Source organism: Leucoraja erinacea, chromosome 5 (genome assembly GCF_028641065.1).
Source record: "Leucoraja erinacea ecotype New England chromosome 5, Leri_hhj_1, whole genome shotgun sequence".
Taxonomy (NCBI): Eukaryota; Metazoa; Chordata; class Chondrichthyes; order Rajiformes; family Rajidae; genus Leucoraja; species Leucoraja erinaceus.
In genome coordinates this window covers 4897135-4915999 of record NC_073381.1, presented here as the reverse complement: position 1 = coordinate 4915999, position 18865 = coordinate 4897135, and the positions used below count along the sequence as shown (strand labels likewise).

The window sequence follows — 18865 nt, the reverse complement described above, 5'->3', positions numbered from 1 at the left end:
CAAAGGTCCATGGGCCAGATGGGTTTCTGCTGCCATGGTTACCAGGCAGAATGCATAATCTACTGTGCTCCACTGCTGAAAGGTCAGGGGGCAAGGTTACTTTTTTGCACATTTATGAGCCACGTACAGATCATCGGTAATTGCAGCAGCTATTGGTCCAAAGGGACCCTGCCTAAATGCTAATGTAGCCTGGACTACCTGCACTCGACCTCCAATGCCCTGTGGCAGCAGCAATTATCTTCAATAGAAACGAAAAAAATTGAGCCAAAATCATCGTACTAATCGTGAATTCTAAACGAAGTCCATTAAAGATGAGAGTTGAGTTTAATTATTGTCTTGTGTACCGAGGTACAGTGAAAATCTTTGCTGCATGCTATCCAGTTCAGTTCAGTTCAGTTTATTGATCTGGGGGGGTCCTTGTTCATCAGTCAATGAAAGTAAGAATGCAGGTGCAGCAGGCAGTGAAGAATGCGAATGGCATGTTGGCCTTCATAACAAGAGGAGTTGAGTATTAGGAGCAAAGAGGTCCTTCTGCAGTTGTACAGGTCCCTAGTGAGACCACACCTGGAGTATTGTGTGCAGTTTTGGTCTCCAAATTTGAGGAAGGACATTCTTGCTATTGAGGGAGTGCAGCATTGTAATAGTAGGCCCCTCTCGGTCATGACTGACCATGGGTGATGCATCCTGGTGGGATGCAAGCCTGGGCGATCAATGTCATATGGAGGACAGGCTGTTGCCCATGCAGCACGTCCCCCCTCTCCATGTCGCTGATCGATCCAAAGGAACAGCAGGGCCGTTACAGTTTGGCACCAGCGCCATCGCAGGAGCTGCCAGAGCGAGGTTGTAGACAACGGCAAACTACCTTAGGGCGCTCCGACTCCGGATTGTTTTGAGGTTTACTCCTGGAGCCTTTTCCATGACTGGATTTGGCCACAAGGCAGTGGAGGTTTTAAATCAGAGTTTTCCCTCTCCTAGATGGACCGCCTTCCCAGGCTGACGAGCCCCATCTTTAGGAGTTTAGAAGGATGAGAGGAGATCTCATTGAAACATATAAGATTGTTAAGGGTTTGGACACGCTAGAGGCAGGAAACATGTTCCCGATGTTGGGGGAGTCCAGAACCAGGGAATCCTCTGGAATCCTGTGGAATTCTCTGCCTCAGAGGGCGGTGGATGCCGGTTCTCTGGATGCTTTCAAGAGAGAGCTAGATAGGGCTCTTAAAGATAACGGAGTCAGGGGATATGGGGAGAAGGCAAGAACGGGGTACTGATTGGGGATGATCAGCCATGATGACATTGAATGGCGGTGCTGGGTCCAAGGGTCCAATGGCCTACTCCTGCACCTATTGTCTATTGTCTATTGTCACATGTACCGAGGTACAGTAAAAAGCTTTTGTTACGTGCTATCCAGTCACGGGGAAGACAATAAATGATTACAAACGAGCCATTTCCAATATCAAATATATCCAGTCAAGGAAAAGACTGTACATGATTACAATTACAGTGTACAGATAAAAGATAAAAGGTACAACATTTAGTGCAGGATCAAGTCCGATTGAACAGAGTTCAAAGGTCTCCTATGAGGGGGATGGGAGGTCAGGACGGCTCGCTCGGTGGTGAGAGGACAGTTCAGTTGCCTGAGAACAGGTGGGGAACAACTGTCTCTGAATCTGGAGGTGTGCGTTTTCACACTTCTGTACCTCCTGCCTAATGGGAGAGGGGAGAAGAGGAGAGGACTGGTCCTTGATTATGGAGAGTAAAGTGGAGACACAGACAACTCCAGATGCCGGTTTACAAAAACAGCACGCAAAGTGATGGAGTAACTCCGCAGGTTGGGCCACATACATTGATAAAAAGGATGGGTGACGTTTGAGGTCGGAACCCTTCGTCAGACTGAAGGAGCTACCCGAACCGCTGAGTTATTCCAGCATTTTGTGTCGAGCTTCAGTATAAACCGGCATCTGCAGTTCCTTCACACACCACTGGAGTGGAAGCGCGACTCAAGTCAAGTCAAGTCAAGTGTATTTGTCACATACACATACGAGATGTGCAGTGAAATGAAAGTGGCAATGCTCGCGAACTTTTGTGCAAAAGACAAACAACAAAACAACCAAACAAATTATAAACACAATCATAACACACATATTCTTTTACATAATAAATAATAGAAGGAAAAACGTTCTGTAGAGTTAGTCCCTGGTGAGAAAGGCGCTTACAGTCCGAATTGCCTCTGGGAAGAAACTCCCAGACATTGGAGTTGCAATGGAGTTCACATTGCAGTGGTCCCTACAGCCTGTCTGTCTTTTTTTAATTTTTTGTCTAGTTAAATGAAGTTGTTCGTGATTTTTAATACGGTTTTTAACTGTGTATATGTGGGGGGGAGGGATATTTTAAAAATCTCTTCCCGGCACGGGAGACCTGACCTTTATCCTGTCGGGTCTCCGTTGTCGTTGGGGCCTAGCACTGCGGAGCGGCCTCCAGCTGGAACGCACCTGGGGGCTCCAGTCCCGGAGCTGGCCGGCTTCGGAGCGTGGGGAGCGGTGGTGGCTCGCTGCTGCGGCCCGACTCCGGAGCTTGGAGGCTCCGGTGGACTGTGACATCGGGAGCTCGCGGGTCCCGGTGGAGAGACCGCTTTCGGAACTCCCACAACGGCAACTTCTCCAGCCCGTGTCGCGGGGTTGGAACGACCCGGAGCGGGGCCGTACATCGCCCGGCGCGGTTTCAAAGGCCGCGGGACATTCCAGCGCCCGCCGGGGGCTCCAACTTTCTGACTTTTGGGCCTGGTGCGGAGCCGTACATCGCCCCGCGCAGCCTTAATGGCCTCACTCACGCCCCTGCCACTCTCTCTTCTCCCCTCTCCGGCCCGACTAAGGACACAAACGTTTAAAGGCACATACTACCAGATTCAGCAGCACCTTCTTCTCCACAGTTATTAGACAACAGAACGGTCTGCTCATAAGCTAAGGATGTAATCCTGATCTCCTAATCAACCGCACTTTATTTTAAACTAAAGATAGATGCAAAAAGCTGGAGTAACTCAGCGGGTCAGACAGCATCTCTGGAGAAAAGGAATAGCTGATGTTTTTGATTGAGACCATTCTTCAGACTGAGAGACAGGGGAGAGGGAAACAAGAGATAGACGATGATATAGAGAGATATAGAACAAATAAATGAAAGATGCAAAAAAGTAACGATGATAAAAGGAGCAGGCCATTATTAGCTGTGGGCTAGGTTTAGTTTAGAGATTCAGCGCGGAAACAGGCCCTTCGGCCAACCTGGTCCGCGCCGACCAGCGATCCCCGCACACTAACACTATCCTACACACACACACACTAAGGACAATTTTTACATTTACCAAGCCAATTAACCTACAGACCTGTACGTCTTTGTAGTGTGGGAGGAAACGGAAGATCTCGGAGAAAACCCATGCAGGTCACGGGGATAACTCTGTACAGACAGCGCCCGTAGTCGGGATCGAACCAGGGTCTCCAGCGCTGCATTCGCTGTTTAATTGTCTGCACTCTGGTTAATTTTCTCGTTGCACTCACTACCTTTGGACTTTAGACTTTAGAGATACAGCGCGGAAACAGGCCCTTCATCACAACGAGTCCGTGCCGACCAGCGATCAGCCCGTACGCTAGCACTGTCCTAAACACGAGGGGCAATTTACAATTTTACCAAAGCCAATCAAGCTACAACCCTGTACGTCTTTGGAGTGTGGGAGGAAACTGGAGAAAACCCACGCGGCCACGGGCAGAACGTACAACCTCCACACAGACAGCACCCGTAGGCGGGATTGAAACCGGGTCTCTGGCGCTGTGAGGCAGCAACTCTACTGCTGCGCCACCGTGTTGCCTGAAAACGATAGAAATTATAACTCCTAATGAAACCAAGATAATCCCTTCAGAAAAACACAGTGGGTGGAAGTTGATCAGATGTACACTATGGGTGCAAAATAAATCCTTGTCATTGATAGCCGCTTGGGCAGTAATAATAATAATAATAAATTTTATTTATGGGCGCCTTTCAAGAGTCTCAAGGACACCTTACAAAAATTTAGCAGGTAGAGGAAAAACATGTAAGGGGAATGAAATAAATAGTAGAGACATGACTAGTACACAAAGTAAAGACAGAATTCAATACAAAACACAATATGAGGCAATTCAAGCACAGATGAAAAGGGAGGGGGACGTGGGGCTAAGGATAGGCAGAGGTGAAGAGATGGGTCTTGAGGCGGGACTGGAAGATGGTGAGGGACACGGAATTGCGGATCAGTTGGGGAGGGAGTTCCAGAGCCTGGGAGCTGCCCTGGAGAAGGCTCTGTCCCCAAAAATGCGGAGGCTGGACTTGTGGATGGAGAGGAGGCCGGGGGTTGTGGATTTGGGGGAGTGTGAGGGTTGGTAGGGGCAGAGGAGGTCAGTGAGATATGGGGGGGGGGGCAGATGGTGGAGGGCTTTGTAGGTGAGGATCAGTAAGGCTCATCGCAGGGTAATATGTCAATTGTCTTCACTGACAGGTTTTACTGCTGTTTTTACATGTAACCAACACAAGAGGCTAAATTATACTTGCCAAAACAAAACAGACGATAACTGTAAAGAAACATCTCTCGTTACCCCCTCCCTCTCCCCACCCCTCCCCCTTTACCCCCTCCCCTCTCTATCCTCCTCCCTCTCGCCAGCCCTCCCTCTCTACTCCCCTCCCTCTCTACCCACCCCTCCCTCTCTACACCCCTTCCCTCTCTACACCCCCCCCCCTCTCTACCCCCCCCCCCCTCTCTGTCCCCTCCCCTCTCTACCCCCTCCCTCTCAAAACCCCCCTCCCTCTCTAACCCCCCCCCCCCCCCCCCCCCATCCCTCCCATCCCTCTCTAGGGAAACAGTTAGACAGGTACATGGGTAGGATAGGCTTGGAGCGATATGGGCCAAATGCAGGCAAGTGGGTCTATTGTTGATGGGACATGTTGGTCAGTGTGGGAAAGTTGGGCCGAAGGGCCTGTTTCCATGCTGTATCACTCTGTGACTCCATATGCTGTACTTCTGGAAAGCAGAGCCAATATCTTAAAACTTGCGGAGTCTTGAACCACTTCACGCCATCCATTTGCTACAACCAAATGATAACATTCTATATTCTGCAGCATATCGATATATATAGGATTAAGCATCACTCCCTAGGAGTAAATATCGCCAGCAATTTGTCCTGGACCACCCACATTGAAGCAACGGCCAACAAATCACACCAACGCCTTTACTTCCTTAGAAGGCTTCAGAAGTTCGGCATGTCCCCAACAACTCTCACCAACTTCTACAGATGCGCCGTGGAAAGCATTTTATCGCGATGCATCACAGGTCGGTTTGGGAACAGCTCCATCCAAGGCCGCAAGAAATCGCAGCAAATTGTGGACGCAGATTAGATCATCACACAAACCAACCTCCCTTCCATTGACTCCATCTACACCTCACGTTGCCTCTGTAAGGCCAGCAGCATCATCAAGGGGGAATCTCACCCCCCAGTCACTCCCTCTTCTCCCCTCTCCCAAGAGGTACAGAAATGTGAAAACGCACACCCCCCCCCAGATTCAGGAACAGTTTCTTCCCAGCTGGTATCAAGCAACCAGAGAGGGGTCCTCGGATACCGTTCAACCTCATTGGAGACCCTCAGACTATCTTCTCCAGAGTTTTACATTTAACTGGGTACAAGTTTACCCAGTTCTTCAGTGTGTTTCCAAACGACATCTCACTGAAAAGACACTCGGACAAGTGAATGCAGAGGGAATGTTTAGAGTGATACTGCTGCACCTATTATTTCATGTTTCTTTGTCGGCCAAATGCAAGACAATGAGACTGGCTTAGGCAGGGCATCTTGGTTGGCATGGACACGTTGGGCCGAGGGGCTTATTTCCGTGCTTTATGACCATATGACTCGGAGTAGGGGAATCGAGAAGGAGAGGACATAGGTTCAAAATGAGGGAGGAAAGATTTAATATGGTCCTGAAACATAGAAACATAGAAAATAGGTGCAGGAGTAGGCTATTCGGCCCTTCGAGCCTGCACCGCCATTCAATATGATCATGGCTGATTATCCAACTCAGTATCCTGTACCTGCCTTCTCTCCATACCCCCTGATCCCTTTAGCCACAAGGGCCACATCTAACTCCCTCTTAAATATAGCCAATGAACTGGCCTCAACTACCTTCTGTGGCAGAGAATTCCAGAGATTCACCACTCTCTGTGTGAAAAATGTTTTTCTCATCCCGGTCCTAAACGATTTCCACGTTTTCCTTAAACTGTGACCCCTTGTTCTGGACTTCCCCAACATCGGGAACAATCTTCCTGCATCTAGCCTGTCCAACCCCCTTAAGAAGTTTGTACGTTTCTATAAGATCCCCCTTCAATCTTCTAAATTCTAGCGAGTACAAGCCGAGTCTATCAGTCTTTCTTCATATGAAAGTCCTGACATCCCAGGAATCAGTCTGGTGAACCTTCTCTGTACTCCCTCCATAGCAAGAATGTCCTTCGTCAGAATAGGAGACCAAAACTGTACACAATACTCCAGGTCTGGTCTCAACAAGACCCTGTACAACTGCAGTAGAACCTCCCTGCTCCTATACTCAAATCCTTTTGCTATGAATGCTAGGGTGACTTTTTTTTACACAAAGGGTGCTGGGTGTGTGGAGCGATGCGCAAAAGGAGGTAGTTGAAGCAGGTACAATCGCAGCATTTAAGAAACATTTGAACAGGCACATGGGCAGGACAGGTTCTGAGGGAAATGGGCCAAACGCAGGCAGGTGGGGCTAGTGTAAATGGGACATGTGGTTGGTACGGGCAAGTTGGGCCGAAGGGCCTTCGTTGCACGCTGTGTGACGCTGTGACTCTATGGAACCAAGTATGATCGTTGCACAAAGGCCTGAATGAACTCAGCAGGTCAGGCAAACTTCTGGGGAACGTGGATAGGCATCATTTCAGGATGGTCTGAAGAAGAATCCCGAACTGAAACATTGTTTATCCACCTTCTCCAGAGATGTTGCCTGAATGTTTAAGATTCTCCAGCACTTTGTGTCTTTTTTTGTGAATTCATAAGTTCTGGTAGCAGAAGTTGGCCATTCAGCCATCAAGTCCACTGTGCCATTCAATCATGGCTGATCTATCTTTCCCACTTAACACCATGCTCCTGCCTTCTCCCCATAACCTCTGATATCCATATAACCATGTAACAATTACAGCACGGAAACATGCCATCTCGGCCCTTCAAGTCCGTGCAGAACACTCATTTTCCCCTAGTCCCATCTACCTGCACTCAGACCATAACCCTCCATTCCTTTCCCGTCCATATACCTATCCAATTTATTTTTAAATGATAAAATCGAACCTGCCTCCACCACTTCCACTGGAAGATCATCCCACACCGCTACCACTCTCTGAGTAAAGAAGTTCCCCCTCATGTTACCCCTAAACTTCTGTCCCTTAATTCTCGTCACGTCCTCTTGTTTGAATCTTCCCTACTCTCAATGGGAAAAGCTTATCCACGTCAACTCTGACTATCCCTCTCATCATTTTAAAGACCTCTATCAAGTCCCCCCTTAACCTTCTGCGCTCCAAAGAATAAAGACCTAACTTGTTCAACCTTTCTCTGTAACTCAGTTGCTGAAACCCGGGCAACATTCTAGTAAATCTCCTCTGTACTCTCTCTATTTTGTTGACATCCTTCCTATAATTAGGCGACCAAAATTGTACCCCATACTCCAGAATTGGCCTCACCAATGCCCTGTACAATTTTAACATTACATCCCAACTTCTATACTGGTACTATTCAAGAATCTATCTATCTCTGCCTTAAATATATATATAACCATATATATCCACGGACCACTTCCATCATCTGCAGCTCCTTATGTCTGTCTACTCGATGATGCCCTACATCATTGCTGACAAGTAACACACCAAGCAAGGTTAAATTAAATTACTGCCCATACAAACAAGGTTACAGAGCCAGCAGTAGCTGAGTGAAAATGGGAGTAATGATGGCAGTGTAGACAAAGGTTGAACAGAGTGGACGTGGATGTCCACTTGTGGGAGAGTCCAGGACTAGAGGTCATAGCCTCAGAATAAAAATACATCCCTTCAGAAAGGAGATGAGGAGGAATTTCTTTGGTCAGAGGATGGTGAATGGATAGGGGCACATGTGGACCGGTCTAAGTGAAAGGCCCAGATGGAGTGGATGTGGAGAGGACATTCTCTGTTGTTACAGAGAAAGGTTGAACAAGTTAGGGATTTTATTCTTTGGAGCGCAGAAGGTTAAGGGGGGACTTGATAGAGGTCTTTAAAATGATGACAGGGATAGACAGAGTTGACGTGGATAAGCTTTTCCCACTGAGAGTAGGGAAGATTCAAACAAGGGGACATGACTTGAGAATTAAGGGACAGACGTTTAGGGGTAACATGAGGGGGAACTTCTTTACTCAGAGAGTGGCAGCTGTGTGGAATGAGCTTCCAGTGAAGGTGGTGGAGGCAGGTTTGTTTTTATCATTTAAAAATAAATTGGATAGTTATATGGATGGGAAAGGTATGGAGGGTTATGGTCTGAACGCAGGTAGATGGGACTAGGGGAGAATACGTGTTCGGCACGGACTAGAAGGGTCGAGATGGCCTGTTTCCGTGCTGTAATTGTTATATGGTTATATGGTTATATCTCCACCAGTGGGAGAGTCTAGGACCAGAGGACACAGCCTCAAAATAAAAGGATGTACCTTTAGAAAGGAGATGAGGAGGGATTTCTGGAGTCAGAGGGTGGTGAATCTGTGGAATTCATTGCCACAGGCGGCTGTGGAGACCAAGTCAATGGATATTTTTAAGGCAGAGATTGGCAGATTCTTGATTAGTATGGGTGTCAGGGGGTTATGGAGAGAAGGCAGGAGAATGGAATTGAGAGGGAAAGATTGATCAGTCATGATTGAATGGCGGAACAGACTCGATGGGCCAAATAGAATCATAGAAACATAGAAAACAGGTGCAGGAGTAGGCCATTCGGCCCTTCAAGCCTGCACCGCCATTCAATATCATCATGGCTGATCATCCAACTCAGTATCCCGTACCTGCCTTCTCTCCATACCCCCTGATCCCCTTAGCCACAAGGGCCACATCTAACTCCCTCTTAAATATAGCCAATAAACTGGCCTCAACTACCTTCTGTGGCAGAGAATTCCAGAGGTTCACCACTCTCTGTGTGAAAAATGTTTTTCTCATCTCGGTCCTTAAGGATTTCCCCCTTATCCTTAAACTGTGACCCCTTGTTCTGGACTTCCCCAACATCGGGAACAATCTTCCTGCATCTAGCCTGTCCAACCCCTTAAGATTTTTGTAAGTTTCTATATCTCGGTAAGTTTTGTAAGTTTCTCATCTCGGTCCTAAAAGATTTCCCCCTTATCCTTAAACTGTGACCCCTTGGCCTGGATGGCCTAATTCTGCTCCTTGAACTCATGAGTGCGATTGTACGACTGTGGTGTGAGTCGAAGGGGAGAGGGTCGGGCCGAGGATGTCCTGGTCGGGTTGCTCATGGGCCTGGCCAAGCTGGCCATCCGCCAGTCACGGAGCCAGGCGGATGAGGACTCTGCCCGAGCCGGCTGCCTACCCCTTTTCCGGGGTTAAGTCCAGGTTTAGAGATGGACCACATGCTGTCCTCGGGCACCCTGGGGCGTTTCCGGGACTGCTGAGCACCGCGGGTGGGTGGAATGTATCCTTAAAATCCTTAATGTATTAATGTATCCTTAATCCTTAATGTATCCTTAATAAGGATGGGGATATAGTTATTTAAGAATATTTGTTTTACTTATATTACCGGTAGTGGGTTAGAGAGTCATAGAGTGATACAGTGTGGAAACAGGCCCTTCGGCCCAACTCGCCCACACCGGCCAACATTGTCCCAGCTACACTAGTCCCACTTGCCGGCGCTTGGTCCATAACCCTCCAAACCTGTCCAATCCATGTACCTGTCCAACTGTTTCTTAAACAATGGGATAGTCCCAGCCTCAACTACCTCCTCTGCCAGTTTGTTCCATACACCCACCACGCTCTGTGTGAAAAAGGTATCCCTCAGCTTCCTATTAAATCCTTTCCCCTTCACCTTGAACCTATGTCCTCTGGTCCTCGATTTCCCCTACTCTGGGCAAGAGACTCTGTGCATCTACCCGATCTATTCCTCTCATGATTTTGTACACCTCTATAAGATCACCTCTCATACTCCTATGCTCCATGGTATAGAGACCCACCCTACTCAACCTCTCCCATTGTACATATCATAGTAGAGCGTATACAAACCCAGCCGTTTCATATGCTGATAGAATGGAGTGGCTGGGCTTGTATACGCTGGACTTTTGATGAGAAGGGATCTTATTGATACATATAAGATTATTGAGGATTTGGACACGATAGAGGCAGGAAACATTTTCCTGATGTTGGGGGAGTCCAGAACCAGGGGACACAATTTAAGAATAAGGGGAAAGCCATTTAGAACGGAGTCTGTGGAATTCTCTGTCTCAGAGGGTGGTGGAGGCAGGTTCTCTGGATACTTTCAAGAGAGAACTAGATAGGGCTCTTAAAGATAGTGAGATCAGGGGATATGGGGAGAAGGCAGGAACGGGGTACTGATTGAGAATGATCAGCCATGATCACATTGAATGGCGGTGCTGGCTCGAAGGGCTGAATGACCTACTCCTGCACCTATTGTCTTTTGAATATTGTCTATTATTGTGAATAATTGATTACATTTATGTTCAGTCAATAAAAAACTGTGGAGTGAATCGGCCCACTTTGAAGGAAGTCACCGATAGACCCGGGGTGGGAGATTGCTTGCCACCTTCATAGAAACATAGAAACATAGAAATTAGGTGCAGGAGTAGGCCATTCGGCCCTTCGAGCCTGCACCGCCATTCAATATGATCATGGCTGATCATCCAACTCAGTATCCCGTACCTGCCTTCTCTCCATACCCCCTGATACATTTAGCCACAAGGGCCACATCTAACTCCCTCTTAAATATAGCCACTGAACTGTGGCCTCAACTACCTACTGTGGCAGATAATTCCAGAGAAAATGTTTTTCTCATCTCGGTCCTAAAAGACTTCCCCCTTATCCTTAAATTGTGGCCCCTTGTTCTGGACTTCCCCCCAACTTCGGGAACAATCTTCCTGCATCTAGCCTGTCCAACCCCTTAAGAATTTTGTGAGTTTCTATAAGATCCCACCTCAATCTTCTAAATTCTAGCGAGTACAAGCCGAGTCTATCCAGTCCAGGGTGGACCAGTCTTCACGAGGTCCACCCTGTTTCGACGAATGCAATCAACCTGGCGGAGGATCAAACAGAACAAGGTGTCTTACAGCTTTAGGCTGTGCACACCATATGCAAGAAGAAGAGGATCTATAGTGGTTTGTGGGCACAAAAGGGGCGCAAGTCAAGAAAACATTTCTCATAGTAGCAAGGAGCATGGTAGAGAACAAAACCAGGCGGGAATAAATCAGGTTGCGTCTTTACCGGTCTCCCTTTGGCTTTCGCTTTTGCACTGTCTTCCCTTTCGGCCGCCTCTCGCTGCCCGAGCACGGTGATCCTCCGGGGCCCGTGACCCGTATTGATTCCAGCCCCTTGCACGATTTTTTGAAGGTGAATTCCACAGGCTCTCCTTCTTTCAAACTCCTGAATCCCTCCATGTAAAGTTTGCTCTGAAGATGGAAGCAAGACAAAAAAACGGGAGCCGTTTTATGGGAACATCCGTAACGGGTCGCGATCGAGACTAGATGCAAAACGCACGCGTGGGGGGTTTTTTGGTAACGGGATTAACAAAGCAAAGCGTCAATGGATTTTTAAGATAAGTCGTTTCGATAGAACTCCAGATGCTGAAACTTTGAGCAGAACAAAGTGCTGGAGGAACTCAGCAGGTCAGGCAGCATCTGTAGAGAGAATGGATGAGTCATTTTTCAGATATATTTTTTAATTATTTTTAGCAGCTTAAGGGGTAAGCCATTTAGAACGGAGATGAGGAAACACTTTTTCACGCAGGGAGTTGTGAGTCTGTGGAAATCTCTGCCTCAGAGGACGGTGGAGGCATGTTCTCTGGATACTTTCAAGAAAGAGTTAAGGGCTCTTAAAGATAGCGGAGTCAGGGGATATGGGGAGAAGGCAGGAACGGGGTACTGATTGAGGATGATCAGCTATGATCACATTGAATGGCGGTGCTGGCTCGAAGGGCTGAATGGCCTACTCCTGCACCTATTGTCTATTGTCTATTTTTAAAGATGATAATTTTCTTTGGGATTTGATGGAATGTAAATTGATATTCCAACCTGCTGCTGGCGGCACGGTGACGCAGTGGTAGAGTTGCTGCCTTACAGCGCCAGAGACCTGGGTTGAATCCTGACTACGGGTGCTGTCTATACGGAGTTTGTACGTTCTCCCCGTGACCGCGTGGGTTTTTTCTGGGTCCTCCGGTTTCCTCCCACACTCCAAAGGAGTACTGATTTGTACCTTAATTGGCTTCTGTAAAGATTGTAAATTGTCCATAGTATGTGTAGGATAGTGTTAGTGTGTGGGGATCGCTGGTCGGTCCGGACTCAGTGGGCCGAAGGGCCTGTTTCCACGCTGTATCTCAAAACTAAACCAGACGTTTCTGCTCTTGGGGAGGTTCTGAAGTGACCGATGAGCCATGTTCCTTTATCCAGGACTTTCCCATCAAAATAAATAGTTTCCCTCTCTCTCCTCTATTTTTTAGTTTAGTTTATTATCGCATGTACCGTGTTTTCGTGAAAAGCATTTTTGTTGTGTACTATCAGATGCAGGAAGATTGTTCCCGATGTTGGGGAAGTCCAGAACAAGGGGTCACAGTTTAAGGATAAGGGGGAAATCTTTTAGGACTGAGATGAGAAAAACATTTTTCACACACAGAGTGGTGAATCTCTGGAATTCTCTGCCACAGAAGGTAGTTGAGGCCACAGTTCATTGGCTATATTTAAGAGGGAGTTAGATGTGGCCCTTGTGGCTAAAGGGATCAGGGGGTATGGAGAGAAGGCAGGTACGGGATACTGAGTTGGATGATCAGCCATGATCATATTGAATGGCGGTGCGGGCTCGAAGGGCCAAATGGCCTACTCCTGCACCTATTTTCTGTTTCTATATTTCTATGATTAAACAGGATTATACACTGTCCACTGTGCAGAGATACAGGATAAAGGGAATAATGTTTAGTGCAAGATAAGGCTCAGAAACGTCTCCAATGAGGTAGATGGTAGGTCAGGACCGCTCTCTAGTTAGTGGTAGGATGGTTCAGTTGGGAAGAAAGTGTCCCCGAATCTGGAGGTGTGCGTTTGTTTTCACACTTCTGTACTTCTTGCCCGATGGGAGAGGGGAGAAGAGGGAGTGTCCGGGGTGAGACTGGTCCTTGATGATGCTGCTGGCCTTGCCGAGGCAGCATGAAGTCTATATTCAATTCTTTAATACCCTTTTATTCATGGATAGACACAAAAAGCTGAAGTAACTCAGTATGTCAGGCTGTATCTCTGGAGAACAATCGATATTCTCCAAAGATGCCGACTGACCCGCAGAGTTACTCCAGTACTTTGTGTCTATCGTTGATACAAACCAGTGTGTTTAGTTCCTTTTATTATCCTTTTAATCATCTTCCATTTCAGGGAATTAAAATAAATAGGTCAGGACATGATAGTGGCATTGGTCATTTTACCAAAACCCTGTAGTTATATGGAACATGCTGCCAGATAAGGTGGTTGAGGCAGGTTCTATGACAGCATTTATAATACACTTGGGACAGGTACGTGTTTAGGACTGGGTTAGAGGGATTTGGTCCAAATGGAGGCAGGTGGGACGAGTTTAGATTGGGCATGTTGGTTGGCATGGGCTAGTTGGGCTGAACGGCCTGTTTCCATACAGGTTAACTTGATGACTATGACATTGGGGGTATTTTTGCAAAGGCCAGTTAACCGACAAACTCGCGTCTTTGCGATGTGGGAGGAAGCCAGAGCACCCGGAGGGGAGAAAGTGCAAACTCCACACAGACAGCATCCTAGGTCAGGATGGAACCCGGGTCTCTGTTGCTGCAGAGGCAGCAACTCTACCAGTTGTGCAACTTTGCCGCCCTGTTAGTTATTTAATTCGGTGGGGTAAGTATATTTTCATTAATGTAGCCCGGGAATAAAAATCATTTATCATTTAAGCTCTCAGCAAGACCACTGAGCATGCAACATCGAGTTAAAGAGGCACAGTGTGATAAGAGTGATACAGGGTGGAAACTGGCACTTCGGCCCAACTTGCCCACACCGACCAACATATCCTATCCACACTGGTCCCATCTGCCTGCGTTTGGCCCATATCCATCCAAACCTGTCCTATCCATGTACCTGTCTAAATGTGTCTTAAGCATCGCGATGGTACCTGCCTTAACTACCACCTCCGGCAGCTCGTTCCATATAACTACCACCCTCTGTGCGAAAAAGTTAAATTTTGCCCCCCTCGCCTTAAATCTCTGTCCTCTGGTTCTCGATTCCCCTACTCTGGGTAAAAGGCTCCGCGCATCTATTCCTCTCATGTGCCCACTAGGGGCAAACAACCCCTGATTAAACAAGCATGATCTTTGAACAGGTTTCCAGGACAAAAGCCCATTAAGGGGGGAGAGAGCTGATCTCTGCAATCGCTGGAATAGAGAAAGTTGATGGGGTTCATAGCAAAAGGATTTCAGTATAGGAGCAGGGAGGATCTACTGCAGTTGTACAGGGTCTAGGTGAGACCACACCTGGAGTATTGCGTACAGTTTTGGCCTCCTAATCTGAGGAAAGACATTCTTGTCATAGAGGGAGTACAGAGAAGGTTCACCAGACTGATTCCTGGGGTGGCAGGACTTTCATATGAAGAAAGACTGGATAGACTCGGCTTGTACTCGCTAGAATTTAGAAGATTGAGGGGGATCTTATAGAAACTTACAAAATTCTTAAGGGGTTGGACAGGGTAGATGCAGGAAGATTGTTCCCGATGTTGGGGAAGTCCAGAACAAGGGGTCACAGTTTAAGGATAAGGGGGAAATCCTTAAGGACCGAGATGAGAAAAAAAATTTTCACACAGAGAGTGGTGAATCTCTGGAACTCTCTGCCACAGAAGGTAGTTGAGGCCAGTTCATTGGCTATATTTAAGAGGGAGTTAGATGTGGCCCTTGTGGCTAAAGAGATCAGGGGGTATGGAGAGAAGGCAGGGATAGGATACTGAGCTGGATGATCAGCCATGATCATATTGAATGGCGGTGCAGGCTCGAAGGGCCGAATGGCCGACTCCTGCACCTATTTTCTATGTTTCTATGTTTCTATGTTCATTGGATGGAATAACATAACAGGCGGCAATGTGTTAAAAAAAACATCAATTTGGGAAAAACAGCCGTGTGATATATTATTAAGAGATTATCGTAACATTTGACAGCAGGAGGTTAATCGAAGAAACGGGCAGCACGGTGGAGCAGCGGTAGAGTTGCTATCTTACGGTGCCAGAGACCTGGATTCAATCCTTACTACGGGCGCTGTCTGTACGGAGTTTGCACCTTCTCCCCGAGACCTGCGCGGGTTTTCCTCTGAGATCTTTGGTTTCCTCCCACCCAGTCAATAGACAATGGGCAATAGGTGCAGGATTAGGCCATTCGGCCCTTTAAGCCAGCACCGCCATTCAATTGTGATCATGGCTGATCATCCACAATCAGTACCCCGTTCCTGCCTTCTCCCCATATCCCCTGACTCTGCTATCTTCAAGAGCCCTATCTAGCTCTCTCTTGAAAGCATCCAGAGAACCGGCCTCCCCCGCCCTCTGAGGCAGAGAATTCCACAGACTCACTACTCTCTGTGTGAAAAGGTGTTTCCAAAGACTTACAGGTTTGTAGGTGTAAATTGTCCCCAGTGTGTGTAGGATAGCGTTAGTGTGTGGGGGGGTCGCTGGTCTGCAAGGACTCGGTGTTTCTGCGTTGTATCTCTAGACTAAACTAAAAAACCAAGAGGCGTAAATCATAAAAGATGCAAAAAAGGCTTGCAAGAGAGGACGGACATAAGACAATAAATGTGTCAAATGGTTACTTCCTCCAAGTGCGGGAAGCATCAGCACAGTGTCTTTCCCGAAAGGAGCCATTTTCCACAAAATTAATGACTTTTGATTAAAAAAATTAGATGTCCCCGATGAATGGACGTGAAAGAGCAGGTCGTGTGCGGGGGGGGGGGGGGGGGGGGGGGAGGTGGGGATTGTTGGGCACCAGGGAGGGACCTCAAGACCGGCGAAGAGGTCAACCTACTGCCCACGTTCGAAAAGGACAACAAATCAGATCCAGGCATCGCGCGTCTATCTCAATTCATCGTAGAATTACGGGATCGATTCTCCGTGAAGAAATTCAGTGCAATCACTTGCTGAATTACTGACTCTGTTGTAGCATACAACTGCCCAAGACCACTGCTACCTCACCAATCTTTAGACTTGAGATATACAGCGCAGGAACAGACCACTGAACGGTCCCCTCGTAAGACAAGGACGAAGTCCCGATCTCCGAAACGACATCACTCTTCACACATACACTTTCTCTGTAGCTGTCACAATGTATTCCGGAGATCGACACAAAATACTGGAGCAACTCAGCGGGACAGGCAGCATCTCTGGAGAGGAGGAATGGACGATGTTTTTGGGTCGAGACCCTTCTTCAGAACTGAAGAAGGGTCTCGACCCGAAACGTCACCCATTCCTTCTCTCCAGAGATGCTGCCTGTCCCGCTGAGTTACTCCAGGTTTATATGTCGATCTCCGGTTTAAACCAGCACCTGCTGCTCCTTCCTACCTAATATATTCTGGTTTATTTTTCTCTTTGCACTACCTCTAGTTTAGTTGCAGTTTAGTTTATTGTCACGTGTACTGAGCTACGGTGAAAAGCTATTGCTGCGCGCTAACCAGTCAGCGGAAAGACTATATATGATTACAATCCAGGCATTCACAGTGTACAGATACATGATATGGGAATAATGTTTAATGCAAGATAAAGCCAGTAAAGTCCGATCAAGGATAGTCCGAGGGTCACCAATGAGGTAGATAGTAGTTCACGACTGCTCTCCGGGTGTCCAGAACAAGGGGTCACAGTTTAAGGATAAGGGGGAAATCTTTTAGGACCGAGATGAGAAAAACATTTTTTACACAGAGAGTGGTGAATCTGTGGAATTCTCTGCCACAGAAGGTAGTTGAGGCCACAGTTCATTGGCTATATTTAAGAGGGAGTTAGATGTGGCCCTTGTGGCTAAAGGGATCAGGGGGTATGGAGAGAAGGCAGGTACAGGATACTGAATTGGATGATCAGCCATGATCATATTGAATGGTGGTGCAGGCTCGAGGGGCCGAATGGCCTACTCCTGCACCTATTTTCTATGTTTCTATGTTTCTATGTAGTAGGATGGTTCAGTTGCCTCATAACAGCTGGGAAGAATCTTTCCCTGAATCTGGAGGTGTGCGTTTTCACACTTCTTTCCCCATCATGAGGTCGGTCACAGGGAGAAGGTACAAACTCCATACAGACAAGCACCAGTAGTCAGGAACGAACCTGGTGTCCGGTGCTGTAAAGGCCTGTCCCACTGTACGAGACAATTAAAGAGTTTTTCCCCTGACTCGAACTCGGGGAAATACGGTAATAGCCGTTCGTCGGTACCCGGGGCTCTCGTGGACATTTTTTGCAGCGCTGAAAAAACTTCACGAGTACCTGCCGTTAGCGTTACGAGCCGCTACGAGACATCCACGAGCTCCGACGTAGCCGCTACTCACATTCTACGTGCTTACCACGAGTTTGATTTTTTTTAAACTGGGGAGAGCTCTTGAATTACCTCGTACAGTGGGACAGCCCCTTTAGGCAGCAACTCTACCACTGCGCCACTGTGCCCACAAAAACCCTTGGACCTAAAAGCCACTGAATCTGATACTGCAGTTGTACAGGGTCTTGGTGAGACCACGCCTGGAGTATTGCGTACAGTTTTGGTCTCCTAATCTGAGGAAGGACATTCTTGCCATAGAGGGAGTACAGAGAAGGTTCACCAGACTGATTCCTGGGATGTCAGGTCTTTCATATGAAGAAAGACTGGATAGACTCGGCTTGTACTCGCTAGAATGTAGAAGATTGAGGGGGGATCTTATAGAAACTTACAAAATTCTTAAGTGGTTGGACAGGCTAGATGCAGGAAGATTGTTCCCGATGTTGGGGAAGTCCAGAACAAGGGGTCACAGTTTAAGGATAAGGGGGAAATCTTTTAGGACCGAGATGAGAAAAGCATTTTTCACACAGAGAGTGGTGAATCTGTGGAACTCTCTGCCACAGAAGGTAGTTGAGGCCAGTTTATTGGCTATATTTAAGAGGGAGTTAGATGTGGCCCTTGTGGTTAAAGGGATCAGGGGGTATGGAGAGAGGGCAGGTACAGGATACTGAGTTGGATGATCAGCCATGATCATATTGAATGGCGGTGCAGGCTCGAAGGGCCGAATGGTCTACTCCTGCACCTATTTTCTATGTTTCTATGTTTCCATGAATCCACGCCATCCATCGACTACCCTGTACACATCAGCCTGTATCTATTCCCTTTATTATTTATCTGTGGATGGATCGATTGTAATCATGTATTGTTTTTCAGCTAACTGGTTAGCATACAAAAAAACGGAGTTTGCTGTACCTTGGTATTCGTGACAATGAACTAAACTAAACGGAACAAGTTCTGTGCTACACATTAGGGACAATATACAGGAGCCAAGATCCAGGGATAGTTTCTTCCCAGCTGTTAACAGGCACCTGGATTGAGCATCCAGAGGAAACGCACATGGTCACACGGAGAAC

At 47.4% G+C, this 18865-nt stretch overlaps 1 protein-coding gene across 1 annotated transcript in view; it reads right to left on the bottom strand.

Moving 5' to 3' along the window:
• Positions 1 to 18865, bottom strand: part of LOC129696913 (protein lin-28 homolog B-like) — a 209759-nt gene that overhangs the window by 80156 nt on the left and 110738 nt on the right. Inside the window, exon 3 of the mRNA XM_055635012.1 lies at positions 11519 to 11703. Within this exon, the coding sequence (XP_055490987.1) occupies positions 11519 to 11703 (185 nt within the window). The remainder of the gene's footprint in view (positions 1 to 11518; positions 11704 to 18865) is intronic.